General features: G+C 42.3%; 2 protein-coding genes and 1 pseudogene across 4 annotated transcripts; 2 read left to right on the forward strand and 1 right to left on the reverse strand.

Moving 5' to 3' along the window:
- Positions 1–200: 200 nt before the first annotated feature.
- LOC127310889 (disease resistance protein PIK6-NP-like) lies at positions 201–3,621 on the reverse strand (annotated as a pseudogene).
- A 6,164-nt stretch (positions 3,622–9,785) lies between these two features.
- LOC127308977 (dihydrolipoyllysine-residue acetyltransferase component 2 of pyruvate dehydrogenase complex, mitochondrial) lies at positions 9,786–15,898 on the forward strand. Its single transcript, XM_051339936.2, has 19 exons — positions 9,786–9,931; positions 10,594–10,687; positions 11,140–11,213; positions 11,289–11,386; positions 11,651–11,691; positions 12,070–12,125; positions 12,236–12,310; positions 12,413–12,505; positions 12,627–12,875; positions 12,964–13,036; positions 13,697–13,782; positions 13,872–13,957; positions 14,043–14,118; positions 14,245–14,312; positions 14,395–14,461; positions 14,535–14,630; positions 14,711–14,813; positions 15,285–15,380; positions 15,465–15,898. Exons 1-19 carry the CDS (start codon positions 9,896–9,898, stop codon positions 15,533–15,535), a joined length of 1,638 nt encoding a protein of 545 aa, XP_051195896.1. The 5' UTR covers positions 9,786–9,895; the 3' UTR covers positions 15,536–15,898.
- A 142-nt stretch (positions 15,899–16,040) lies between these two features.
- Positions 16,041–21,951, forward strand: LOC127308976 (uncharacterized). 3 transcript variants are annotated; one of them, XM_071821372.1, is made up of 4 exons: positions 16,041–17,698; positions 17,797–17,910; positions 18,245–21,273; positions 21,423–21,951. In XM_071821372.1, exons 2-4 carry the CDS (start codon positions 17,899–17,901, stop codon positions 21,424–21,426), a joined length of 3,045 nt encoding a protein of 1,014 aa, XP_071677473.1. In that variant the 5' UTR covers positions 16,041–17,698; positions 17,797–17,898; the 3' UTR covers positions 21,427–21,951. The 3 variants fall into 3 exon arrangements, with proteins under 3 accessions (XP_071677473.1, XP_051195894.1, XP_071677474.1); XM_051339934.2 differs by having other exon boundaries at positions 17,806–17,910; XM_071821373.1 differs by lacking the exon at positions 21,423–21,951 and having other exon boundaries at positions 17,806–17,910; positions 18,245–21,277.
- The last annotated feature ends 5,459 nt before the right edge of the window (positions 21,952–27,410 follow it).

The following is a 27,410-nucleotide window of genomic DNA, read 5'->3' on the forward strand; positions in this document are numbered from 1 at the left end:
TCATTAACCAAAACTTCATGCTGCAGATACTTAAATGTGTTTATGGCAATATTCTCAATGTATGATAAAAATCTGACGTCAGCATATTATAATGTACTAAACTACTAATGAAGGCTATGAAGATTACAGATTAAATATTGAACATGTTGCACTAATGAAGATCTGGCTTGGAATAAAGGGAAACTGCAATAATCCACGCATACATAAATAACAATCTGATACACTGGGTGTTCTTTAACATCAAATGTCTCACTTATTTAAGTTACAACAAATCAAATCATGAAACGCTGGGAAGAGAAATGAACAAAAACATTAAAAGTTACATAAATAACAATCTGATGCATTCAGCTTTAATTTGAAACGAACAAATGGAAGCAAACATCGGAGGTAAACACAAACGCACAATGCAATCCAGTGATTCCTTAATAGCTGTCTTGTCCAAGAATTGCGCAACTGGCTTTAATTATCTTCGCCAGAACCATTTATTTCTTGTCCATTGTGAGTTATGACAGGTTGGTTTGGATGTGTGGAGAGTTCTTCTTTGATAGCACTTGGGTCGCAGTTGCCAATCAGCTCAAGCTGGTTGAGGCTTGGAAGGCGGCCGATTCCTTGAATTGATCTCATATCTGTGAATTTCCATACTACCTTCTCAATCTTAGGGGTCTTGTTGAAGCTGATGCCAGTAATGTTGGAACATTCAATACGAATAAATACTAGACTCTGGAATTCTTCCTCCTGAAGTGTCAACTTGGTTTCGTCATACGACCAGTGCAGCAGCCTGAGGCAGCGCAATCCACTAAGCTTGCCAAGAACTTTTATGTCCTCTTCTGTCAAACGAGTCTGACGCAGAGTTAACTTTGCAAGTAAGTGGTGCTCCTTGATCCAGCGAGGCAACCCTCTGGTGATGCCACATATGTTTAGACTCTGAAGAAACTTTGGTGGAGAGAATGCTGCAGGCTCTGCTGTGTTAATGTCAGTAGACTCGTGGCCATCTGTTATTTCAACATGGATTGAGAGAGAGAGGAGGCTTTTGTTCAGTTTCTCAATTGCCTGGAGCAAATGCTTGAAGTTGCTTTTCCTACTTCGGAATACAACACCCAACTTTCTAAGCTGTTGTAGTTTCCCAATCTCAATCAGATGATCTTCTTTGCTGGAAACATCAACATGGCAGAGTATCTGCAGATTTGTCATCCTCCCGGTTCCATCAGGCAAGCAAACTGTGGAAACTAATTCCGTGTCCTCATTTGAGCTTTGGGTGCACCCAGCAAGCATATGCTTAAGCATTGGAAGCACTACAGCTTTTGTGGCGAATGAGCTTACCGTGGTCTCCCTTATATCCAGTGTTTCCAACTGTTGAAGATTCTCAAGATGCCTGGGCAGTTTGGTAATCTTAGTTCTCCGAAGGTTCAAATATCTTAGTTGAAACATCTTACAGATGTTGTTCAGATGATTATTCTTCAAACCATCATAGCCTTCAAGATCAAGAACTCTGATCAATCCCAGTCGAGCGAAAGCAGGCAGGTTTTCAAAGAACTTCGTAAGCTCATCCAACCTTTGACCATCTTGATTTTCAGTTGACTGCTTTTGTATGTTCCAACATGAATAGTTCTGACGGGATACCCGACTTGTCGCCAAAACTTGCTGAAGTTGACTTCTATTGTGAACAGAAATCCGGCTGCCCAAATCTGGATGAAGTTCTGCATCCACAAACTTCTTCTCTCTGGCAATGTCACAAATGAAGTTTGAAATTAAACCATTTACTTTGCAACTCTTGACTTTACCAGACGCACTGATGTCGCTATGAAGAAGGAAATTTGCTGCAAGAAGCACATTGAAGCAGCTCTCAGCTTCATCCAGTGCAGATGAACCGTTTCTTCCTGTGATCAGGTTATCAGCTGTCCATCTTCTTACTAGACTTGTTCTCCTGATAATGGTACCATCTTTGGGGAAGATAGATAGATATATCAAGCAGTTCTTATAACGGAGAGGGAGGCTGTTATACCATAACAATGAGAGCTGTCGAATATTTTCGGAAGATTCACTAGAATGGATATTGAACTCAGAATTTTCCATCTTACTTGGATCAACATAGAGGACATGTAGGAAAACCTTCAGGCAAAACATGTCGGGCGCACATTTTGATAGAGCGTTCCTAATAAGCTCTGGTCTCTTAGTATCATGCCCGGGTTTACCTTGAAGAAGGGAAACCGCCTTAGCAAAGAAAAAGTCGATAAGGGGATCCAGAGGTGGGAAGACTTTATATGGAGAAAAGGAATTTGCTAGAGCATATGTCCTCGTGGTCACCAGTACAACAGAGTGACCACCACCAGCAGCAGCACCGGGGAGAGCAGATATTATTCTACTGAGCAGGGATTGATCAGAGACATCATCAAGAACAATTAGATAGTTGCAACCTTCCAGAAAATGTTGCATCTTCACTTTAATAGGCAAACTTTGGTCGCACTTTTTCAACACATCCTCCTTCATTTTTCCTCCATCCTGTAGCAAGATGGCATTTACTATGATGTCCTGAAATACCCAGTCGGGATGAGTACTTTGCCCAACACTAACCCATCACCTTATACCGAAGGACTGCCTTATAATGCTGTGGTCATACACTTTTTTTGCATGATTCAGATTGTCACCCGATCGTTGTTGGACAAGCGAGATGACCCTGGGCGGTGTTTTCTTGTTCGAATTTCCTTGCCCCGTCTTCCACTCCAGCCGCAGATCCTGCTGTGTCTGCGGTGCCTGGTTTCCTGGCTCAATCCACTCCAGTCGTAACTCTTGCTGCGGTACCTCGTTTCCGAGCTCGGCCTTCCACTCCAGGCACAATATCTGCTGCTGCTGCTGCGTCTCCTCTTGCGGCTCAGTCAGCTGCTCCGGCGGCCTATACCACGAAGGTATCTCGTCTCCTTCCTCCGTCACCAGATCCAGTAGCGGAACGCTGCTTTGTCGTGGCATCATCTCGTGTTTCGGCCAAGTCAACTGCTCTAACGGTGGCGTGTCTCCTGGTTCTGGCTCAGTCAACCACCGCACCAGCAGATCCGTGTCACCCTCCAGGATCTCCGATAGGGGTTCTTCTTCCCGGACTAGGAAACGGCGTTTCCTGTGGCATTCCTTCTCGTATGCATCGACTCCACCAGCTTCAGGAAACAGCGTCTCCGCGTGTGGCATTGACATTCCATCTCTTGATCTTGGGTTCTCGATGCCATACCTAGACCGCCGCTCGCTCACCTGTTGTGCCCTCGACCTGAGCTCCTGGAACTGTATGGCCAGATCGCGGCGTGCGGGCAGCGTCTGGATCTGCCACAACCACGACGAAGGGCCTCTGTCGCGGGCGCCACGGGCGAGCTTGTTCAAATATGTATCCATGCAGTTCTCGGAGTCGCGAGCGAGGTCTCTGATCTGCTTCACCCACACCTCCCCCCGACCATCCATAGAAAAACTGAAACTCACGTCCTTGAGAAAGCCAAACATTGTCTCCATCTCATCCTTAATGAACAGCACGTCTCCCTGCACTCCGAACAGTAGCTTCGCCTCGTCCTCAAGAATCCTGGTGAAGCGTCCCACAAGCGAGTCCGCAGCACTGTACGCTGAGCTGACAATCAAGTCGGCCATCTGTCTCCTCCAGCTGCACGTATAGATCGACAAGGAGCAAGAGTGGATATTAACAACACAAGTTACACAACGAGAGTAGTAAGTAAGACCGACGAAAGATGCATGCATGCGACAAGGACCGAGCGCGTTTCGTATCGTACCTCGCCGCCGGCCGTAAGACGATGTGTTCGCAAGGATGAAGTATCTCCCTATTTGCCTTCTACGGTCACCATGCTCATCGAAAATGCCTCTCCAACATTGATGCAAGGAAAATCAGATCTGGGTGAAACGCAGTGTTGGGGTCCGTAAGACCGAGGCTAAACTAAAGCTCTGTGAAGAAGACGTCAACTAGAATAATGACAAGCCACCTAGAAATTTGGTATGAACCTAGACTAGCAATTATTGTTCTACTAAATCTTTTCTGGCGGAACCGGTTCCTACCGGTGTCCCGTCCACCAATCAGCATGCACCACCTCCTCAGGTATCCGAGACGTATTCCCTCGTATCGGTTCATTTTCTATCATTTGATGCCTTGTTCTTTGGCCTGGGCCCACCCACGTTCGTTCTGCCTCTGCTAGCAATAACTGTTCTCAACCCACCTCAGCCCCGCACAGAGATCCTTTCTTTTCGGCAGCAGAGACGGCCTCATGATTTTTAAAAGCGCAAGTTTCTGTAGTTTTCCAATCACGATTTTGAAACCTCGCTGGTTTGAAAATAAGAACAAATATTTCAATCAAATATATGGGACACTTGGATAATTTTGCAAGTTTTCCATTTTTTTTTGTCATTCACATATGTTTAATTTATTTGCTTTGTTTTCAAATTGTTCCAGTTATTTTTTTTGAAAAACAATCAAAATGTTTATTTTTTTTATCTGCGAGCTAATTCCATAACACAAACAGAGATGTTTCAAGTATGGGTTCACTAACATTTTGGTATAGAAGAAATATGACATATTTCATATAAGGGTCATACATAATTTTCCAAGTTTTTTCACAAAAATATTTGTCATTCAAATATGTTTCAATTATAGCTTTGTTTTCAAAAAAAAATCAGTTAATTTTTTAAGACAATCAAAATATTTTGTTAATATGTGAGCTAATTCCATAAAACAAACAAGAAATGTTTCAAGTATGGGTTCACTAACATTTTGGTATAAAAGAGATCTGACATATTTAATATAAGGGTTAGTGAACCCATATATGTTCCTTTTTATGTTTAAGAATGGGTACACTTGATATGATTTTCCAAACTTTCCATAAAAAGATTATTTGCCATTCAAATATGTTTCAATTTTTATTGCTTTGTTTTCAAATTGATTCAGTTCATTTTTCGGAAAACAATCAAAATATTTTTATTTTTTATCTATGAGCTAATATTCCATAAAAGGAACAAAAATGTTTCAAGTATGGGTTCAATAACATTTTGGTATAAAACAGATCTGACATATTTCATACCAAACAAGAGCCAGTATTATATCAACAAAATATAGCATACAACATTGACATTTGAAACATTTGTTTACCAATAGTATTATACTGTATCAACAAAATATTCTCTCATTCTGGATTTTTTTAATGGATTTTGACAAGGATTTCTCAATCCGGGCTATTACACAAAAATATCAGAAAATAAAATTACAGAGCTTTGCATGATGTAGACATCACACGGAATACAAGACTTGAATTTCAGATCAGACAAAAAATAGCAACCACCTATGTAGTAAACAATTCCTACATAGAGGAAACGAATCCCAAACCTAGCCCGCACATGAACAAGATGGCGGCGGCCGCCTCGTCTTCCTCCGGTGGCTCTCATCGAGGAGGCCGAGGGCGCTGCGCTGCAGGTCAAAGCTCCAGAGTAATCCCTTGCTCATGCACGGCGCGGCCATCCTGGCCGCTATCTCGCCGTCTCGCTACAGTTTGGCGTCCGCCTCACCGCAGGTCTCGCTCCGCCGCAGCCGCCGCTTTTATTTTGGATCGATCTTGAGAGAAAGATTGGAAAGGGAGACACGGACTCACGGTGGGGGCGGCCTGATATTACTCTCTTGCTCCGTACGTATGTACCGCGTAGACTACCAACGTAGGTACCTCTCGCAATCAATACCAATAAAAAACTGCGTATACACTAAAGACGTACACGAATCTCTACGGAAAATCGGACGGCAGTTGGAGCACCGGTAGGAACCGGTTCCGCCAGAAAATCCGCGTCCCGCGGCATCCAGCGAGTATCTCATGTGCCCAACGTCATGAATCAAGACTATGTGCCCTGGTAATCATGTCCACGCGGTCTTCTGCGTTTGGAGAAGTGCCCATTTTCTTCGAAATGGAGGTTCTACTCCAGCCTCTACATTAAAATGATGTACACAAATCTCGAACAAGTGGGAGCGGAATCTTCCCGAGGTATAAAAACACCGCTCAGCCGCATCGCCTCTTCGTATCTGCCATTTCACCCCCAAATCTCGAAAGAAAACCCTACCCCGCATCGACGTCTCTGCTTATGGCCGCCCACCTCCGTCGGTACCGCCGCACAATCTGGTGCGAATCGACGGATCGAGCATTGGAGGACGAATTGGAGAAGCATGCACCGACCATTGGTGGCGATGTCGATGCAGCTGCGGTCGGAGGCACCGTGGTTGGTACGGCGCCCCCTGCTCCGATCACCGTCGCAACGGTGGTCAATCCTATTGCCGATGAGGAGGAGTAGGAGGGGGAGGAGGATGGGGTCTTCGCCCTCGATTCGGAGGCGGATCTGCTGCAGCATTTGAAGGCGAAGACTCTTAAGACGTTCTTTGCCGCCGACCCCAAGCTGCAGCCGGTCACAATAGTCTCAGAGGTCTCTTGCATCGTTCCCGACAATGATTGCGGAGACGTCGACTTGGAAGCGGATCTACGGCTGAAACTCACGGCAGAGAAGGTGACAATCACTGGTGTCGTCACCCCTTGCAGCTGCCGATTGAAGAGGTGCGTGAGGCTCGGTGGGAGGTCTACGACAGAATGTCATGATGGAGAAGGTGACGATCACCGCTGTTGTTGCCCCCTTGCAGTTGTCGGTCGACGAGGTGCCCGAGGGATCCTACCACCTTCCTGGCAACGACATGAAGCATGTACATCTCATCTTGCATGTATTTGTGTAATTTTTATTTCTAGGGTTTGATTACTAGTGTTCCATTCCTAGGGTTAGTTCACATATGTGTATGAGCAGCTGCTCAATATGCACCAATTAATTGTTAATTTATACCTAGGGTTAGTTCTCGTACTAGATTTTATGACAGTACATTCAGTGAGAGAAGCATCAAAACAAACTGGATTCTATTTATGGTATGACAGTAGATTCCTAGAAGATATTTTGATCATAAACATATGCTTTTGTGGTATGAGATTTTACAAATTGCCCAGACCCTTCTTCATTTTACTGAAGAGGATGATAATCTTTTATGTAAGCTTGAACCAAATGGCATATATAATGTGAAATCCCTATATACAGTGGTCAATTTTAGGGGGATTTTATTTGTATATATACAAAATGTGTGGAAAATAAAAACCACCACATGTTCATTTCTTCCTATGGTTGTTGTCTCATAATAGAATTCTCACTAGAGATAATTTAGTTAAGAGACAAAATATGGATGATCTGGCCTGTGTTTTTTTACAATGAACCTGAAACAAGTACACATTTGTTTTTTGAGTGTGTGATTGCTAGAGTTATATGGCATGAGATTTTGCACTTGACTAGGTTGGAATCTTCCCAGGTTTCACTAGAATCCTTGGCTGCATTTTGGGAGCAGAATAAAACTTACAAAGTGCTTAATATGATTAATGCTGCAGTATTATGGGTTATCTGGATCATTAGGAATGATTTGTGCCTCAATCTAACCTCATGGACCAGTTTACAGGTCGTATGACGCAAGACGGCTTACTTGCTTGCTCGATGGAGCATTCTGCTGGGGGGGGGGGGGGGGGGCAAAAAATGAAATAAGATTTAGCTCATGCTCCACCACCACTGTTGTGGCTAGATCCTGGCTGGTTCTGGTGAAGAAGATGATGACATCTACTGAAGTGGAGTTGATGAATCAACGATGTTCTAGGGACGAGGATATCAAGATTACATCCGCTGATACATCGAGGATTCTGGCTGCCAATGCCTTGATGCTAGTGGGTGATGGGGAGTACTTCAAGGTCATGGAAAAGGTTTAAGTCCCCCCAATCGTCACAAAAGCTTTTTGTAGTAGTTGCTTGATGGCCAGGAAATGTAATCGGTGTTTGTCAAGTGGTGGCGTGTGTGCCTTCCCTTGAAGCTACATTATGAGTTTCCCTCTGGGTAAAGTGGGTGTGTGTCTGTAAAAACCTGAATGTTGTGGTATGGTTTCATGCAATGCAGCCGGAGCGAGGCCCTTTTTATCAATAAATAGTGCTGAGACAGTTGAGGTGGCATAGCTGCATGTTTAGCGAAATATATAAGTGAGGATAAACTACTTAGTTATCTAGGATTCGTCATTTGATTGATCAAGATCATGACATTTTTTGTTGATTTTCCTATATAAGTGTTGGGTGCCAACCTGAAAAGGCATGTATACGATGTAAAATACCTGTAATTCAATTTTGTTTGTTGTCATGAGAAATATGTGCTATGCTTTGTGCGATGTCCTTGTGTAATTTTTCAAGTAACGTGAGACCTTTTCGTTAGAGTTCGACTGAGTCCTTGCCGGCCGCCACGAACGCCACGAACGGTACATCTACAGGGTAAAATACATTTGATGAGAATTTTATGATGTGCCGCCAAAAAATCCACCAATTACGAGGAGCCTTTTTTTTAGTGTTTTTGATAGTTTAGGTTATACAATTTGTGATCCTACCATTGAACCTCCGATCCGATTCAGAATCATGATTTTGAGTACCTTGTTTATACTGTTTGGAACTTACTTTCATTACACTAAAATCTAATTGAGTGTATTTTTATTAATTTGCTAGCATTAACCACGATAATTATGTTGTTGAAATATTAATATAATATTCTTGTGTCCATTTGTGATGTAATTGGTTGATTTTTTTTGCTTGCTTAACTTAAAGTATATGTTGTCACGTAAATTCTTGATTTAATATTTTCACAATTGCATAAATTATATAACACTATTGAGCAGCCAGGGCGCAGAAAAGTTAGTTTGCATTTTATGATGATTCATAAAATTATGCTTTTATATGCAATAATTACATTCATATTGCTCACAACAAGAAAATCGACATAAAAACACACTATATAAGTCATTATAATGTTAACAAAACCAAAAATACGTAGTTTACGTCTTACTTTTGTATGTCATGTAAAAAAAATGCCACGTCTATTTTTTTCCTTATATTCTTCTCGAGTTTCGAAGAAAAAAAAATGTGACGTAAAAATTATGTACCGTTGGAAAGAAATAGAGCATTAAATCACACGATGTAAAAGTCATATACCGCTAATCAAATAGCACAACATATGTATATATGTACGTATATTTGCATACATGTTAGTAGCCTTAAAAATCGTGGCGGAGATCTCTAAGACATATAAGACATAGGATCTAATACACTCAGTAGTGATTTCTGGTGTATTATTAAGTAATCAATAGAAAATTAGCTTTGTAAGTTTTCACGAAACACGTAACGAGTTCCAACGTATTGTATCTATTTTCAACACCCATACATAGCCGCCCAAAAAGCATCTCGCTTTCACCTAAAACATCAAAATTTGGTGGGACGGAGAGAGGTCAGGGCTGAGGTTAACATGATGGACAAAGCGTCGAGAGGACACGAAACAAGTGCCTACTGGTTTCCACTTTATCACACTCGTCCCATTTCGGAGAGAAATCGGAACTCCGCCGTGGAACACGGTGGCTGCATCTGCATAGCTGGATAGGAGTTACCAGGTGAATTCTAGAAATTTCAGGACAACAATTGTGCATTTCCAGTTGTGTGACTCTAAGGTGGTTAGACTCGTAGCAACAATGGCATTGTCGCATCTTGAGTTTGAATAATTTTTGATGGCCAAGAAAAAGTTTGAACATCTTTTGGAGAAGTCGTCGGTAGCATTTCCAATTTCCAAGGGGCAAAGCCGAAGCCAAAGGCAACCCTCCTACCTTGGGCTGGGCTAGCTGACGTGGACCGCATCGCCGTACATAACACAACACAACACAACAGCGACCCACACCCATCTCCATCTCCATCTCCATCCTCCATCTTCCTCACCCAACGGCCAAACCCTAGGCCGCGCCACCACCCGCCGCCGATCCCGCCTCGCCGCCGTCCGCCCGCCCGCCATGTCCGCCGCGCACCTCCTCCGCCACTCCCGCAAGGTCCGTCCCCTCCTCCCCCTCCCCTCCCCGATCCGATCCCCGTTACGTGATTGCGGCGCCCGCAATGCCGAATCCCTGCCGGATTTTGCCGGCTCTCCACGCCAGCGGGCGGCAGCAGCAGTCATACGTAGGCGAAGCTCAGATCGGAAGGGAGATCGACGCCCTAGCAGCTCGGGTACCCCGCGCCATGGGAGGAGAGGGCCTGGCGAATTGGGGCGAGAGAGTTTTCGTTTCTGCTCCGTGCGTTCGTTCGCGCGATTCCGCAAGCGTAGATCGGGCAGCTCATTTCCAGCCGTAGGGCCAGACGCGTTTACACCTCTCGCTCCACAGCGTGGCTTATTTCCTTCCCAACTGCCTGCCGACTACTACTCCGAGTCCTGACTCCTGACTAGCACTTTCGGACTCACGGTTGCTTCCCTGTTCCGTATCACTTCAGAATTCTGTTTCTGCTCATGCGAAATCGCCTTTGTCTCTGTGGGCCGGTTCACCGCGCACACCTGAACCGGTCGATGCCCCTGTGACATGTTAGCCAGTGCCTGCTTCTAATTATCGGGATACATCCCCTTGCATCTGATTATCTCTTGCTACTTGCTACATTGAGTTACGGTGTTACCTCATCGGCTGGCTCACCATGGCTCTGCCATCTGCTCTTGCTTCTGCAGCTGCGGAGCTTGCGGAACGCTATAGACTGCGAGCGCTCCGGCCTGGCGCGCTGCTTCTCCACCGGTTCCGGATCCTTCGCCGTCAAGGAAAACGGTACGCCCGTCCTTCTTTGCCGTTTTATTTCCATGGATATTTCTCGATGTGATTACAGTGCATCTGTTATCCATTTTTTTAGAATCAAGTTGGAGATGCCCTGTCTTAGGGCTTACAGATGCTGTGTTTAATGGTTAAATTATGTTGTTTAGAAGACCATCATCTATTGATACGCTTACAAACAGAAGATGGCAAAGTAGGTTAATTAAATGTGTCATTTGTTTCCAGTCATCTCACCCTCCTCTGCACTCTCCTTCTACTCCCACCAAGCGTGTTTCAGCTTACTGAGTCGACCCTGTTATTTCTATGTCAAGATGTGATGTATCATCTATCTAGTTTAGACGTGCCCCTACTGATCGAGTGCAGGAAGGAGCCACTTTTACTTCCTTTAGACTTACATACATAGAGAGAAGTATATGTCACGAAGATATAATTCAGTGCCTCTTCCTCAGGTGTTGAGAAAAGAATTGGAGGTGCCAGATTTTCTCAGTACAAGCAATCTGGGAAAAACCTTGAGACCTGCAAGGTTACGTCCTTGTAAAATGTGCTCCTTAATTGATGTCTTGTCATGATTTTCTTATTTCTTGTTTTGCCTTTTCAGGTGTCAGTAGGAGGAGTAAATGGAAGCTCCGCTTTCAGAGGAACACTCACCAACCGTATCTCAAGTGGTGTTACTGGCCTCAATGGTCCGCTGTCATGGTATAGTGTGACTTCACTGTTGTGACTTATGATGGTGCTACCTTATGTTTCTGTGTGGTAATGCATGCAAGGAGCTAGGAATATTTGCTAATTAAATCCCTCGCCAATGACTAATATAAACCATGAAAGACCCATTGCATCCTGCGAAGGTCCCTTGAACTATTCCTTGCCACTTTTCAGTTGTTCGATGGCTTTACTCTTTCTTCCAGTTACGAGAATAATGATCTGAAGGTGATTAACCTCTTCTTTGTCTTTTTTTTTCAGTGTGCGGGTAGCCTCAGCAAGGTCTTTCTCAAGTAGTGCAGGTACTCACGCGGTTGAATGTTTGTATATACCCTTGAATAGAAGGACTTCATTTGACAACCAGAAATTGTAAATCTTGTAAAACAGCTTGGTTCTTTTTGGGTAACTATTGTGCAAGGATGGTTCCCTCCATTCATATCTAAGCATTGCAACATACTAGGATTTTTGTCCACATATATTTCTATGTAAACTGCCAGGGTAGTTTTTTTGGTTCCATATTCAGGCATTCTTTTGCTACAGAAGTTTTAGTATCTTGAAATCTGGCCCCTATATCTCAACCATCGTTTTGGTTCCTGTTTTAAAATTCTCTGAGCACTCCAGTGAGTATAGCACAAGCAATGTACCACGTTAGATGTCTTAACGCACTGCACTTATTACAGACCTACCACCACATCAGGAAATTGGGATGCCATCACTTTCTCCTACGATGACTGAGGTGCTTGTTACCCAAAGTTATTAGTATGAAATAGAATAATTGGAGAACTGCAGTTTGTCTTTATTCTTTAAAATCTCACATATACAACCTGATACTTATATTGTCTGCAGGGAAACATTGCCAAGTGGGTGAAGAAGGAAGGGGACCAAGTCTCACCTGGTGAAGTTCTGTGCGAGGTTGAGACGGTAAGGTTTCATCTGTAATGTTAGCTTTGATATTTTTACTAAGTATTTTCTCACAACTGCAGCAGAAGGTAAATAACATCTGGATGCATTTCTTCTGATTAGGATAAAGCCACGGTAGAGATGGAGTGCATGGAAGAGGGCTATCTTGCTAAGATTGTTCAGGGTGATGGTGCCAAGGAGATTAAAGTTGGCGAGGTAAGTATTTTACTGTCCAAAGAATCTATATTTTTTTTACATATTAATTCATATTGTTATCCTGATGCTTGTATGTTTTACTGACATAATCTTGGTTGTATGGCTGATGCTGCTCCCTTAGATCATCTGTGTGACCGTCGAAGAAGAGGGTGACATCGAGAAGTTTAAAGATTATAAACCGTCATCTTCTGATGCACCTGTAGCTCCTTCTGAATCAAAGGCTAAAGCTGAACCTGCGGAACCAAAGGCGGAGGAGAAAGTGCCTGCCAAGGCTCCTGAGCCGAAGGCCCCAAAGACGGAAGAGGCTTCTCGATCTGGCGATAGAATATTCTCCAGCCCCCTTGCAAGAAAATTAGCAGAAGATAACAATGTGAGTATTTACTTGAGTTAGTCTAGATACTTGCTGTAGGCAGTCGCACAGTGCATTCTAATGAGTGCATGAACATGTTCTCAAACAGGTCCCACTATCAAGTGTAAAAGGCACTGGTCCTGATGGTCGTATTCTGAAGGCAGACATTGAAGATTACTTGGGTATGTTGGCTATGCATGTGCTCTTAAATCTTTATGTCAATGTTGATTTGGATGTTTTCCGATTGCTTATCTGTGCCATTGGTTGTTGACTTGCTCTTTAGTGGTGTTTTCTTGGTAGTTGTGAGTTTGTAGAGCGCTTGTGAATTGATATTTGAGTCACTACTCACTTGAGACATTAACTGACATGCATATGTTCTGAGCTCTTATGTTTCTATTTGCATGCAAAATTAGATTATTCTAGTTATGCAGAAGACAGTCTTCTCCTTTCTGACACTCCCAGACTATGATGATATTTGCAACCACATCACATGCATTCCAGTCTTGATAATGTAGTTGCAACATGCCCAGTGCATTTCATTTCATGCTTGCTTAGAAAATAGAAATCCTTAGAGCTGGGTTGTTCTCCAAAAGACTATGCATAAAGAGTGGCTATGGTGCATGGTTACACGTTTTCCACGATCTGCTAACCATCTGAATCTGAATTTTAAAGGAGAAAAAGGTTTAAATGAAATTGTAGTTAAACCTTGCATTAGAAGAACCAAGTAAAAGAAAATCATGCCATGTAGCTCATTATGTTATGCATGATTTGGCTTCTGCTAATCTTCTATTGTGTGAATTAAGTGTAATCCAACCAGTGTCTAATATTTTTGCTTAACAAAGCTTCTGCGACCAAGGGTGGCAAGAGCGAGACTTTTGCAGCTTCAGGATTAGATTACACTGATATTCCAAATGCGCAGATAAGAAAGGTATGTTTCTACATCGCAGAATGCTTGCAAGACTCTTTTTGGTTGATCTTATCTGCCTTGCAGTGTTTCTTAAGGCCTGTTCTTTTCAGGTTACTGCGAACCGCCTCTTAGCCTCTAAACAGACCATCCCGCATTACTACTTGACAGTTGACACACGCGTCGATAATCTTATCAAGTATGGATCACCATTAATTTAGTACTGCTGTACCTACATAACTTTTTTTTTCTAAAAAAGAGTTCCTCATTTTGTTCTGATACAGGCTGCGAGGAGAACTGAACCCTCAGCAAGAAGCTTCTGGTGGAAAGAAGATATCTATTAATGACCTTGTTATAAAGGTAATTGTTGTTCATCCCTTTTTGTGCCTTTATGGTGGTTATCACAGGCGCATTGTTTCTCAGATCATATTTGGTTCTTGAGCATGTGATCTGCAGTTTTAAAATTTACCTTCATGTTTTGTGCAGGCTGCAGCTTTGGCTCTTCGAAAGGTCCCCCAGTGTAACAGTTCTTGGATGAATGATTTTATCCGCCAGTAAGTTTCCAGGAGCAGTTATACCTAACACTTCAATTATATTGGCAAGAAATGTGATATGACAAATGTATTTCTCATGCAGATACAACAATGTGAACATAAATGTCGCTGTACAAACTGAGCATGGATTGTTTGTTCCAGTAGTTAGGGTAAGTTATAGTTTAAACAAGTTCAATTCGTGGAACTTTTTCCATAATCTAACTTGTTCTTATTGAATTGCAGGATGCAGACAAGAAGGGACTTGGTACAATCGGTGAGGAGGTGAAGCAGTTGGCTCAAAGAGCAAGGGATAACAGCTTAAAACCACAAGATTATGAGGTATGGATTGCATGGTGGATGATAAGCATGAAATCAACATCAGTTCCCCAGTCCTTGACGATTTTTATTTAATGTTTCAGGGTGGCACGTTCACAGTATCAAACTTGGGAGGTCCTTTTGGAATTAAACAATTCTGTGCTATCATAAATCCTCCCCAGTCAGCAATCTTGGCCATTGGTTCTGGTAAGAACTCTCGTTACATTTTCACCATGTATCGCTAATAAGTCGTTAGCTCACACGTGTAAAAGTATAACAGTAGTTCTGCATTTATCACGAAATTGGTTTGCCAAACTTATTTTTGAGTCACCACGATGGCCCGATCTGGTATTGAAATCTTCTATGTGAAATCCAGTGCTTCAACCCTTATTGCATGATCTTTACTTGCATTCTGCATTGTATCCAATATTTACTTTTGAGTAACCCTTAGTTTTGTAGGCATGACTTTTGCATATAGTTTTAAGGTCTTGTGCCTTTTGTTCCTGTATCCTACTTTGTAGTATAATTAGGTCCTCCTTATGCTATTAGATATAGCCTTTTGTTTCTGTATCCTACTTTGTAGTATAATTAGATCCTCCTTCTGCTATTAGATATATTCAGCCCGTGCTACCCCTGTAGAGGTTAATTGTTTACCTAATATATTTTTCTTTTGAGCAGCTGAGAAGAGGGTGATACCTGGCAGTGCGGATGGTCAGTATGAGTTTGGTTCCTACATGTCAGTAACAATGAGCTGTGATCACAGGGTTATTGATGGTATGCCTGAATGAATGAATGTTGACTCGCTGAATGAGCAGGGTGACAAATTAACATTTGTTGACAAAATATTCTGTGTTGTAGGTGCAATTGGTGCGGAATTCCTGAAAGCGTTCAAGGGCTACATCGAGAACCCAACGACAATGTTGCTGTAAAGTTAGGAGGATGGAAACTATTCTTGTCAAGTTCATGAATAATGCACAGAATGGTGCTGTCTCGTTTTTACATAACCTCAGCATGGTCTTGTGGGATCCAGAAGAGGCCTGAAGCAAGAGCACAGGATGACCTGATTTTTGGACTGAAATCTCATTTGTTCGTTTTCCCTTCTGTTTCTCCCCGGATTTGCGATGCAAAGTAGGTTCGGTTTACATACACTGTCTTGAGCTCATTTTTGTGGGTTTTGTGCCACTGAGAAAATCTTAGTATAGGAGTTGCCAATTTTCTATATATATACGCAAACTTAACCAAGATGCTCAGCAAATGGTTGGAATAAATAAGCCATCCTGGATGAAACATCACCTTTTTGTTGTGTTTAGTGACGCAGCTGAACTGTATTCTCTGGTGTTGTTGGATGTGGCGATTCTTTACCTTTGGTTTGGGATTCCAAACAATGCAAGAAATTGAAATCTTCCATGTTTTTTTTCTTCCATAATGAGCTAGAACCGTCTTATTCCAAATGTAGTTATGTTGGGATTTTAAAAGTTTTGCCATGTTTGCTGCATACCATTTTGGACAAAGATACCATGTTGTAAAACATCAATAGATCCGTTGGCGGAGCAGGACCAGATCGCCTGTGATCTGTTTCACGTTTCTTCTAATGATTGTCAAACTCATCTTAATGAATTTGAAGACAAGCGGTGCTCGCTCATATTCTTAAAAATAATAATCAGTCGAGTGTCTATTCTTAGTTCGTCTCCCCAGCTGGCTTTACTCGTGATACCCATGGCGACCCAAAAGGACAAAATAAAGTGTGCAGTAGAGTGTAGAGAACTCCAATGCTCAATTTTTTTTACCGGAAGTTTCTCAAATTGTGTTTGATGAAGCTTGCCCATCACCGCTCAATACGAACTCGATTGGGGGCCTAGCAGCTACACTACAACGAAGATGCGTCGAATTTCAGCACTATAAATATGAAAAACATATGAAGATGCCTCATTTCTACATAATGATAGTTCTCACACTCGGTTTCTGCATCAGGCCTTTTTATCTTATCCTGCCACCTTGGCAGCCTCTAAGAAAGCTAGTATTCACACATATCGTAAGCTACGTGTTTGACTGTACCTGGTAACCTTAGAACATTTTCGGGTGCGGCTGTTCTGTTACACTTGACTGATACTAGCAAGTTCTCTTTTGGTGAGGCTAAAATGAGTATTTCTTTGCGTACTAAATTACTAAGTTTGCTTGGACGCTTTGGAACAAGGATAAATTGTGCGGATCACGATTCATAACAGGCTCAGCGAGCACAAGGGGTTCTTTTTTTTGTTGCATGATACTAGCAAGTTCTCTTTTGGTGAGGCTAAAATGAGTATTTCTTTGCGTACTAAATTACTAAGTTTGCTTGGACGCTTTGGAACAAGGATAAATTGTGCGGATCACGATTCATAACAGGCTCAGCGAGCACAAGGGGTTCTTTTTTTTGTTGCAAGTAGTCTGCGTAATGTTTCTAGCATTGTGTAAGCATTTTCTGGTTTATATAGGTACGCCGAGCAAGTCAACCTCAGATTGCATTAGAGAGCAGGACACCCTATAGTAGGACTTATATAAGATTCAATGTAGCACATCTCTCCAAGCTATATAAATAGGATTAGAGAAATCAGCCACATTCTGCAGCATAACTAGTAGGAGTACACTTTGCCCAATAGTGTCCACCTTACTGTCAGAAAATCAAATCTGGATGCCCTACTTCAGAGTTTGGCAAAGCAAATCAATTCGGGTGGCTTGAAATACACACAACTCTTTCAATTAGCAAGAAGATTGGTCAGTGAACAACAGACAGCCTTGCAACCTTTTATCTTTATCTTTATACCCTGCAGCTAGCCAGCAACAAGCAAAGAATTGATTCTGTATTTAGTGAAATCAAAAAAGATGAAAGAGGGAACTCAAAGCAAAAGGAAAGAATATTACCAGTTTCTTTTATTCTGTAAGGCATTTGTGCACACATACAGAAGCAGGAAGGACCCAAATATTTCGGCGCAACATGTTACTTGACCCTTTTTGGCTCTCCAATCCGTCCATCTGGTAGTGGCACCTGAGCAATCTATTTGGTATCCCTCGAGCGAGATACTCTCTACATAGTCCAGTTGTTCAACTTAACCAAGGTATGAAACTAGCTCACCTTACATGTGTTCAGTATGTCTGTCTGCTTCAGATTTATGTAAGCTAGCTTTATTTGTCGCTCTTGCTGATTGTGTATCAGTGTCTACAGGAAGTCAGAAAATTGTTGAAGAGCTGATCGGATCTTAAGCCCCAAATGGAATTAATATAGATACTGCAGATCGACGGATCCAACCACTTCATTATGCGTTCAGAGGTATTTTTACACATAAAATTCACCATTTATTCCATTCATCATGTTATATATATTTACTTCCATCTTAGCTTACTTTACAAAGTATTTAATTGTGGTAGATTTTGGGATAGAGTTTATTGTCAGCGTTCAACACGTTCACTAATTAGTTTGGATCATGTCTACATTATTAGGCATGCTCAGTCAGCAGGTCCTAAAAAGCCGATTAGGCATGCGTCTGAGTATTGCCAATAGTCCAATACAATTTTTCTCACTTATTAGGTGTTTATTAGTTATTATTAATTACATAGTTTGAACTATGAACCAAGTTTCTCCTCACCGCTGCACACACAAGCAGGTTATCAAGGCGGACACCATTGATGCTGCCGTTGAAAGGATTCTCAGTGAGCTTGGGGCGGAAACTAGAAGAAGCAGCAACAGAGAGAACGCCATCTATTTTGATGGCTGGAACGGGCTTGGGGCATCTACGGTCCTGCAAGCCGTAGCCAAACACCTTGCAGTATCAGGTGACCTCTCGATGAGGCCTGCAGGGCTCGAGTTTCAGAAAATCATCCACATCGATTGCTCAAAGTGGGAGAGCAGAAGAGCTATGCAGAGGAAAATTGCAGAGCAGCTGAAGCTTACCGATTCAGTGATGGAGATATTTGACAAACAAGACGAGGAGGATGATTTCAATGGGTTAGACCAGGGTTCCCGGGCTGAGATAGCACAAATTTCCACTGAGATCTATCAAACCATGCAGAATCTCAGATTCCTGGTGATCCTACACAATGGAGGCAATCAGGAGATCGATATATTCAATTCTGGTCTTTCTCTATATGAATATGCGAATAGCAAGATGTTGTGGACTTTCAGAGGGAGGTTTCGGCTTGACCCCAAGGTGATAGACAATGTGAAGAAGAGCACAACAACAGATGTTCTTTTTTCAGCTTCAAGAGATAGGCGAGATCCGCAGGAGCTTTGGTCTTATCTAGTGCGCCATGAAGCTGCACAAGTTTCCTGGAATAAGCATGGACATGCCATCATCGATTCAGCAATTGCTGCTAAGTGTGTTTCATATATGCTGAAACAATCCTGGATTGGCTCTCACATCATTGACTACAACTGGGATATCCACGCCAGTAACTACTGGATATGTGATGGCATCATTACACTTGAAGGCATTGATCAAGCATGGAAAGTTGGCAATGCTCTGCAGCAGGAGGTGCAGTTGTTGTTGGACATGGACGGTCGGCTTAACAATGATGAATCAAGACTAATGACTTTCAGCGCTCAGCTAGCAAGCTCTGCCGAGGTCGTGCCATACTGGATGTCAACAACAACTTGTGGATTTGTACTGAGCCCCTCTGGTGCTATTCTTGATAACATGTTTCAACACTCGCACATGCTCGGCGTGCTCAAAATCTCAAGGTGTGCCTTCAGTTTCTCATCACCTCCTTTCCTCTGTTGCCACAGCCTGAGATTCCTGTGTCTTGAGTACTGTCAAGACCTCCGAACAAGGAGTTGCCAGTCAGATGCAGACAAACAGGAGAAGGAGCTGGACAAGAGCCCCATAGAGTCATGGGAATGCTTCCAAAGCTTGTGGGTGCTTGATGTTCGCTACACAGATTGGGATCAGATCTTGTCCACAGAGATGATAGATCTCATGACCCATCTCAGGGAGTTAAACGTGATTGGAGCCAAGAACTGGGACATGAGCCATCTACGGGGAAGGCTGTGTAACATTCGCAAGCTCCGTGTAAAAAAGTCCACCTGCTTCTTCAACAATGATGTGTTCTCAGAGATGGAATGCATAGAGCTTCTTGATTTTTCTGGAAATACTGTCAGACAGGGCATGACAAGCTTATCTGGGCCATCAAGCAACAGTAGCCTTAAGACTGTCACTATTGATGGATGTGACGGCTTAGAAATGATCTCTTTCAGGGGCTGCAAAGAATTGGAGAACCTGTTATTGAAAGGATCGTTGGACTGGCTCGAGGAGCTAGATCTCTCAGGCACAAAAGTAAAAACTCTCGACCTTGGAGGAGTAAAATCCACACTGCCCAAGCGGATAATCCTGATGGGTTGCGAGAGGCTCCGCGCAATATTGTGGCCAAAGGGTGTTGTAATAAAAGAGGAAACATGCCCAGAGTATGTGCTGCGGATTGACACTACCTCAGCATCATCATCAACTGACGGAGGGGAATCAACACATGCACATCCACATGGTGATCAATCCTTCCAGTGGGAGAAAGAAAAACTGTTTAAGGATGGATGGCAGATTTCTTCCACGGATGCAAGGCTCCTTAGGTCGCTTTCTCCCGTAAGAAGTTATTTTAGATTTGGACCCTTACATATTGATATCTATTCTCCAGCTATTGCTGGTGGTAGCAACGTACAAGGAACAAGCAGTGACAAACTAGTGCAATTCCAACCGCATACAAGTACCATAATGGACTCCGAGTACAGAGACGTCGCGAAGGATGGCCCAGTTGAAGAGATGATGATGTGGGAGTGCCCTAGTATATTTTCTATGTGGCTGCGCCGACCCAGAAATGTTTCTGTCATAAGGGTGATCATGCATGAGCAGGGCAACAAGCTCTTGGTGAAGGATGCTCCAAGTGCTAGTACTAGTGATTTATTCTTCCCTGATTTTATATGTGAACTGGCTAAATCGTTGCACATGCACGATAACTCGTCCATCACCAGTATCCCAGCACCTCCCAAAGGATCAGGATGGAAGTACCTAAGCTGGTGCCGGGTCGAGAGGTGCCCCAAGTTACACACAGTCTTCACTATTCCTATGGGCAGCGATGTGGACTGCTTTGAATTTCTGGAGACATTCTGGGCGTCCCAGCTCCTATCTCCATGCTACATCTGGGACAGGCCAATTAATAATACTGCTTCACGCCTGAGGTTCTTGCACCTGGACCACTGCCCCAGGCTCGTCCATGTGCTCCCTCTCTGCAGACGGAACATATACTACGCGGGTGTATTGCAGAGCCTAGAGATACTAGAGATAGTGTACTGCAGTGACCTCAAGGAGGTATTCCCTTTGGATCTGGAGCTTCAGGCGCAGAATGATATGGTTATAAAATTCCCCAGCCTGAGGTGCATCCACCTGCACGAGCTCCCCACGCTGCAACACATCTGTGGGCGGAGGATGTACGCGCCAAACCTAGAGATCATCAAGATCAGGGGTTGCTGGAGCCTCAGGCGTCTGCCGGCAGTCTGGCGCAACACCAAGCCGACCAAGGTGGATTGCGAGAAGGAATGGTGGGACAACCTAGAGTGGGACGGGCTGGAGGAGCACCACCACCCTTCCCTCTACAAGCCGAGCCACTCGTTGTACTACAAGGCCCCGCTCCCTAGAGCCAGCTTACTCAGGTGAGGAGGGGTATACATGTGTCTCTATCTACCTACTTCGCGAGCAAAGTTATTAATTTATTTTTCTACAATAAAACAACTTACTACTATATTTAGTGCCACTATGCCTAGTTACTAATCACTGCCATTGTTGGTTTACTTTGCTACAGGTAACTGATATCTTCAGGTTCCATCAACCTACATAACTCAAGCTTTCGTGCTGTGCTTCCTGCTCGATTTTTTTGTGGGTTCTCTTCTCTACGTCTGCATACTGCATTGCCATGGTGTGGCAATGAACTGGCAGTTTTGGTCTGATTTGGTTTGGTTTGGTTTGATCATCTTTGCTCTGTCGATTGGAGTACTGGTTGCATAGGTGATGGTACAATATCTGGAGCAAAATGAAAAATAAATCAGAGTGGGTATTCGACTGATGCAGCATGAGCCCCTTGGTGCTGACGTCAATGCCATGCTCCTTCTATGTGTCTATGATGTTGTTTGTTACGGTATGAATTTTTAGCTGTGGACTTATTGTAATTTTAAGCATAAACGATGATGGTGTTGAACTGATGATTGTGTATGTAGTAATGTTTGTTGCGGTGTGGCTAGTCAACTATAGACTGGTTGTATTTTTTAAACATAAAAATTGTGATGGATATGATTATGTGTGATTTGTGCAAGAGTTCCAGTCTTGCTTATTAATCCTAGTGCCAATGTTCCTCCTACCTTATAGGCTACACATGGAGTAGCATATTATCCCAATGATTTTTCCTCAAATTCAAAGATGACTGATAAGTGTGGATGAGAATATCCATATTAGATGTTCATGTTAACTCTCTTAGCTAGCTCCTGAAGGTTATGAAGGAATTCACATTGTTTATTTTCTTCTTATGGAAAGATCGGTAGCTTCCGAGGTTAGTTTTATGCTCATTGTTCCAAATCCATCCTGAACTTGTTTGTTCCGAGGTTAGTTTTATGCTCATTGTTCCAAATACATCCTGAACTTGGACTTGATTTGTGCTGCTACTTGTTAGGCTTCCTGGCTACAATTTCCTTTACCCAGTTGTATGATGTACATGATTGTAAACTCATTCACCGTCCTAAGGCCTGATAAATTATTGGCAGTGTGGTCATATATTCTGTATTACTTTTTGGGGAACTTTAAGGTACCTTTTAAGTACTCAACCGGTACGTGAGCTCCAAGGAGAGTCCATCGTCAAAACCCACTTGGTTCCGTCCCCTCCACTTAGGCTTTTTTTAGTGTCTTTTTCGAGATGGTGAGGCGGCGACCGCTACGTTTTCAAATCAGAAGGTACTCCCCGCTATATCTTTGCCCCATCAGTTTGTCTAGTGCCAGCGGAGGGTGGGTGGAGTCGTGCATCCTACTGATCTCCTATAGTCAGGTGTTCGTTGGCTCTTCCGATCTACAGTCTCATCTTTGCTGTTGGTTGCTTCTCTGGTGGACTAGTCATTCAGGGTATTAGCATGACGACTTTCCGTTTGTTTACTACATAATACGATAAGCTTTCCCCGTCTATGGCTTGGGCAGGCCTACATATTTTCACGGGTATTCAAGTGAAAACCCAATTTTGTTTTGTCAAATTTTTCACCTTATATGATACAACTATTATTTTTTATTTATATTGTGTAAAATCCACTCAAAGTATTGACTCAATCATGTGGTTGTGATGTTGGCTAGAGGGAGTTAACATGCAAAAGCACGTCCTTGGTTCAAATCCTGGTTTTCTAACTAAACTCTTAATTTTATTTGTATTTTTTATTTTAAAAACCCATTGATCAAGTCCTGGGTCTGCCCATGGTCTATGATGATGGAGAGGTAAGGACGGCGGCGCGCCTTCAGCTCTATGTAGTCATCTCTAGGTGGTCTAAAGGATTTAATTGTATTTTTTATTACTTTTGGGGTTCTTTGTAGTACTATAAATAATTATCGATAGGTTTGTGAAATTTTCGCTAAGAAAAATAGAAAATAATAAGAACAAATGGTCCAAGTATAACCTCAAACATTTGGGTCTGGCCAAAGAAAGTTTTTCAAAAATACCCCAATTTTGTAGTTTGGAAAACTGTAAAAGGGACTAGCTTAGCAATGTAAAAACTTTTGAGGCTGAAACTGAAACTGAAACGAAATAAGGTTGCTGCGAGTTATGCGATTCTAACTGCCAGTTAACGAAAGAAGGGGGTGAAATCTTTAGAAATCTCAAAGGGGCACGAGCGCTATGGAGCCTTTTTCGTGTAAAATCTCAACTTGAATCTTTTATATTCGTGGATACACAAAATAAAAAATCTAACAGATTTTATATGTTAATATAAGACATATTTGGTTGGCATTGTTTGTGTTGAAAAATTACAACAATACTTAGATCTATGCCCAGACCTCCACCTCTACGCACCCTGCCCTGACGACCTCCGGCGACCTCCACCCCTCCCTTTTTCCTCTCTGGCCGCCAACCTCCTCCTTGGTTGCCGCGCTGTGACCCTCCCTCCTCTCCGACCATGACTGTCTCTTCGGCCGCCGCCTCATCTCCGACTGCCTCCTCGGTTAGTGTTCATCGCGACCAGACCATCGGAGAACATCATAGAATCGGACAAATAAATTGAAAAAATATAACACAAAAAGAATCCAAAGAAAAATCGTAATTTTATTTTGCAATTTGTTTTCCAAAAATATACCCGTGGCGTGCGGTATCTGCTGGAAAAACACCAATAATAACTTGGCAGAACAAAATAAGACATTTACGGAGATTTTTACGTGGCTGGGCAAAGAATTTAAGTGGAAAATACAAAAAGGAGAAGGAAAGGTTGCTAAATATAATAGACTTTCTGGATATTCTGGCTGAGTCATGTCCTTTAAATGATGAGGAAAGGGCTGAACTGAGGAAGGCAAATGAACAATTAAATAAACTTAGAAGAGATGAAGAGACCAAATGGGCACAACAAGCTAAAATCAAACACATTCAGGAAGGGGGCAATACTACGAAATATTTTCATCTAATTGCTAATGGAAAACATAGAAAGAAGAAAATTTTCCAACTGGAACAAGAAGAAGGGACCATTGTTGGCGATGAGAATTTAAAAGTTTTTATTACTGAATACTACAAAAAGCTCTTTGGAGCATCTGACGAGAATTCTGTCGTTATGATGGAGGATCGTATTAATGATATCCCACAGTTGTTTGTTCAGGAAAATGAACTTCTATCAAAAACTATTACAGAGAATGAAGTTTTTAATGCTATTAATCAGATGGAACACAATAAATCGCTAGGGCCTGATGGATTTCCAGCGGAGTTTTATCAAAGGTTTTGGAATGTTATTAAAGGGGATTTGATGGCCATGTTTGGGCACTTCCAAAATGGTTGCTTCCCCCTATTTAAATTAAACTTTGGGATCATTACGTTGCTTCCCAAGAAAGAAAATGCAGTACAAATTCAACAATACAGACCTATCTGTTTGTTAAATGTCAGCTTCAAAATTTTCACTAAAGTAGCTACTAACCGGGTGTCAGATGTTGCACACACGGTAGTCAGACCATCCCAGACTGCTTTCATGCCGGGTAGACACATTTTAGAAGGAGTAGTTGTGTTACATGAAACGATCCATGAATTACATAGTAAAAAGCTGGATGGTGTCCTTTTCAAAATCGATTTTGAGAAGGCATATGATAAGGTAAAATGGCCTTTCCTTCAGCAGGTACTTCGGATGAAGGGGTTTGATCATATTTGGTGTGAGCGCATTAGAAGTTTTGTAGAACAGGGTAGTGTGGGGATTAAAGTGAATGATGATGTGGGTCATAATTTCCAAACTCGAATAGGATTGAGGAAGGGGGATCCGCTATCACCTATCATTTTTAATATTGTTGCCGATATGCTAGCTATTTTGATAGCTCGGGCGAAAGAGGAGGGTCAAGTTGGGAGCCTCATACCACATTTAGTCGAGGGAGGGGTATCGGTTTTGCAGTACGCTGATGATACCATTTTGTTTATGGAACACGATTTAGTTAAGGCCGTTAACATGAAGCTCATTCTTTGTAGCTTTAAGCAATTGTCTGGTCTTAAAATTAATTTTCATAAGAGTGAGTTGTTCTGTTTTGGTAAAGCTACGGATTTTGAATATCAATATAAAGATATCTTTGGGTGTACTTCTGGAACTTTACCTTTCAGATATTTAGGGGTTCCTATACATTACCGGCGCCTTCGTAATTCTGAGTGGAATCCGATGGAGAACCGTTTTGCCTCAAAATTAGGATGCTGGAAAGGAAAACTGTTGTCCTATGGGGATCGTTTGGTGCTTGTAAATTCTGTTCTTACGAGCCTACCTAGGTTTATGTTATCTTTCCTAGAAATCCCTAAAGGAGTGCGCAAGAGACTTGATTATTATCGTTCCCGCTTTTTATGGCAAGAGGAGAATGATAAGAAGAAATACAGATTATCTCGATGGAATATAGTTTGTAGGCCTAAGGATCAGGGGGGTTTGGGAATCGAGGTGCTTGAGTTGAAAAACCTGTGTCTTTTAAGTAAATGGCTCTTTAAATTGTTACACGAGGAAGGAATGTGGCAACAATTACTACATAATAAGTATATTAAAAACAAAACGTTGGCTCAGGTAGAGGCTAAACCTACAGATTCACATTTTTGGAAAGGGCTTATGCGGGTTAAACCGGAATTCTTTAAGAGAGGAAGGTTCAAAGTTGGTAATGGGATATCGGTGAGGTTTTGGGAGGACACTTGGCTTGGTAATTGTCCTCTATCTTTACAATATCCGTCATTATATAATATTGTCCAACGGAAAAATGAGTTGGTTTCTACAGTATTGGCAAATACACCGCTGAATGTTGGTTTTAGACGAATGTTCAATGATTATAAATATAATTTGTGGCTACACTTATGTCAGAGGCTTATGTCTATTCATTTATCTAATGAACCGGATACGTTTGTGTGGAACCTAAATGAATCTGGGCTATTCTCTGTTAAATCTATGTACCTTGATCTTATGAATGGTCATACTAGATTTTTACGGAAATACTTATGGAAGATCAAGGTTCCTCTAAAAATTAAGATTTTTATGTGGTTCTTAAGTAATAGAGTACTGCTTAGTAAGGATAATTTGGCAAAGAGAAAATGGACAGGATGTCTAAAATGTTGTTTTTGTAGCAACAATGAAACTGTTGATCATCTATTTCTTCATTGTCCTTTTGCAAGAATTGTTTGGCGAATGATATTATTTGCATATAATATTCCACCTCCTTCCAATATAACTAATATGTTTGGTAATTGGCTAAATGGAGTGAATAAGAAAGATAAAACATTTATTCGAATTGGTATTTCGGCAATTTGTTGGTCGATTTGGACTAGCCGGAATGATATTATCTTTAATAAACAAAAATGCACCAATTTTTTGCAGGTTATCGTTCGTGCGACGCATTGGCTACAACTATGGGCATGTTTGCCCCCGGTGGATCAGCGGGATACCATGGTTACTGGATGCAACCGGCTCCTGGAGGTCACTCAGGACTGTTATTTCCAGGCTACTGGATGGCGACACATTAGCAGAATTCTAGATGGATAGTTCTTTGTATACCTTCCATCGGCACTTGTTCTGTTTCGATATTTTAGTTTTCTCCGGTTACCAGACTTTCGTTATGTAATAAGTACTACACTGTGACGTTTTTATTTAATAAATGGCTGTGTGCATCGATTGATGCAGAGGCCGGGGCTATGCTCCCATATCTAAAAAAACCCGTGGCGTGCGCCACAACTATGTACACTACCCGTGGCACGTCATGGTGCACTACGGGTAACTATTAACAGTGGCGCGCTACTTGTGGCGCATACATAATGTGCCACGGGTAACCTTTTTCTAGTAGTGTTCTCGCTGACGTGCTCTAGTCCAGAGAGGATGCTCGCTCTTTGGTGAACTCGCCATCAGATTACATTACGGGTTTATTTGTCTTCGTCATGGGGAACCAAATCCGTCATGTGTTCGTGGCATGAGATTTTCTGCTGGCTTCCTCGGGTTAAAACTACATCCATGTTTCTTGATTTGTTTTATGTGCATATCATTATGATGTGGTGTGGCTCATGCTTTCTTTGTTCGTGCGATAAGCCTAGGCTCTGAGATATTTTACGGAGTAGCTCTTTTTCCAAGGG

This window comes from Lolium perenne, chromosome 6 (genome assembly GCF_019359855.2).
Source record: "Lolium perenne isolate Kyuss_39 chromosome 6, Kyuss_2.0, whole genome shotgun sequence".
NCBI lineage: Eukaryota > Viridiplantae > Streptophyta > Magnoliopsida > Poales > Poaceae > Lolium > Lolium perenne.

Coding starts and splice junctions, on each gene's coding strand:
- LOC127308977 (XM_051339936.2), top strand. CDS start 9,896: ATGTCCGCCGCGCACCTCCTCCGCCACTCCCGCAAG. Junction 11,214..11,288: donor AAAACCTTGAGACCTGCAAG/GTTACGTCCTTG, acceptor TTGCCTTTTCAG/GTGTCAGTAGGAGGAGTAAA. Junction 13,783..13,871: donor CAAATGCGCAGATAAGAAAG/GTATGTTTCTAC, acceptor TGTTCTTTTCAG/GTTACTGCGAACCGCCTCTT.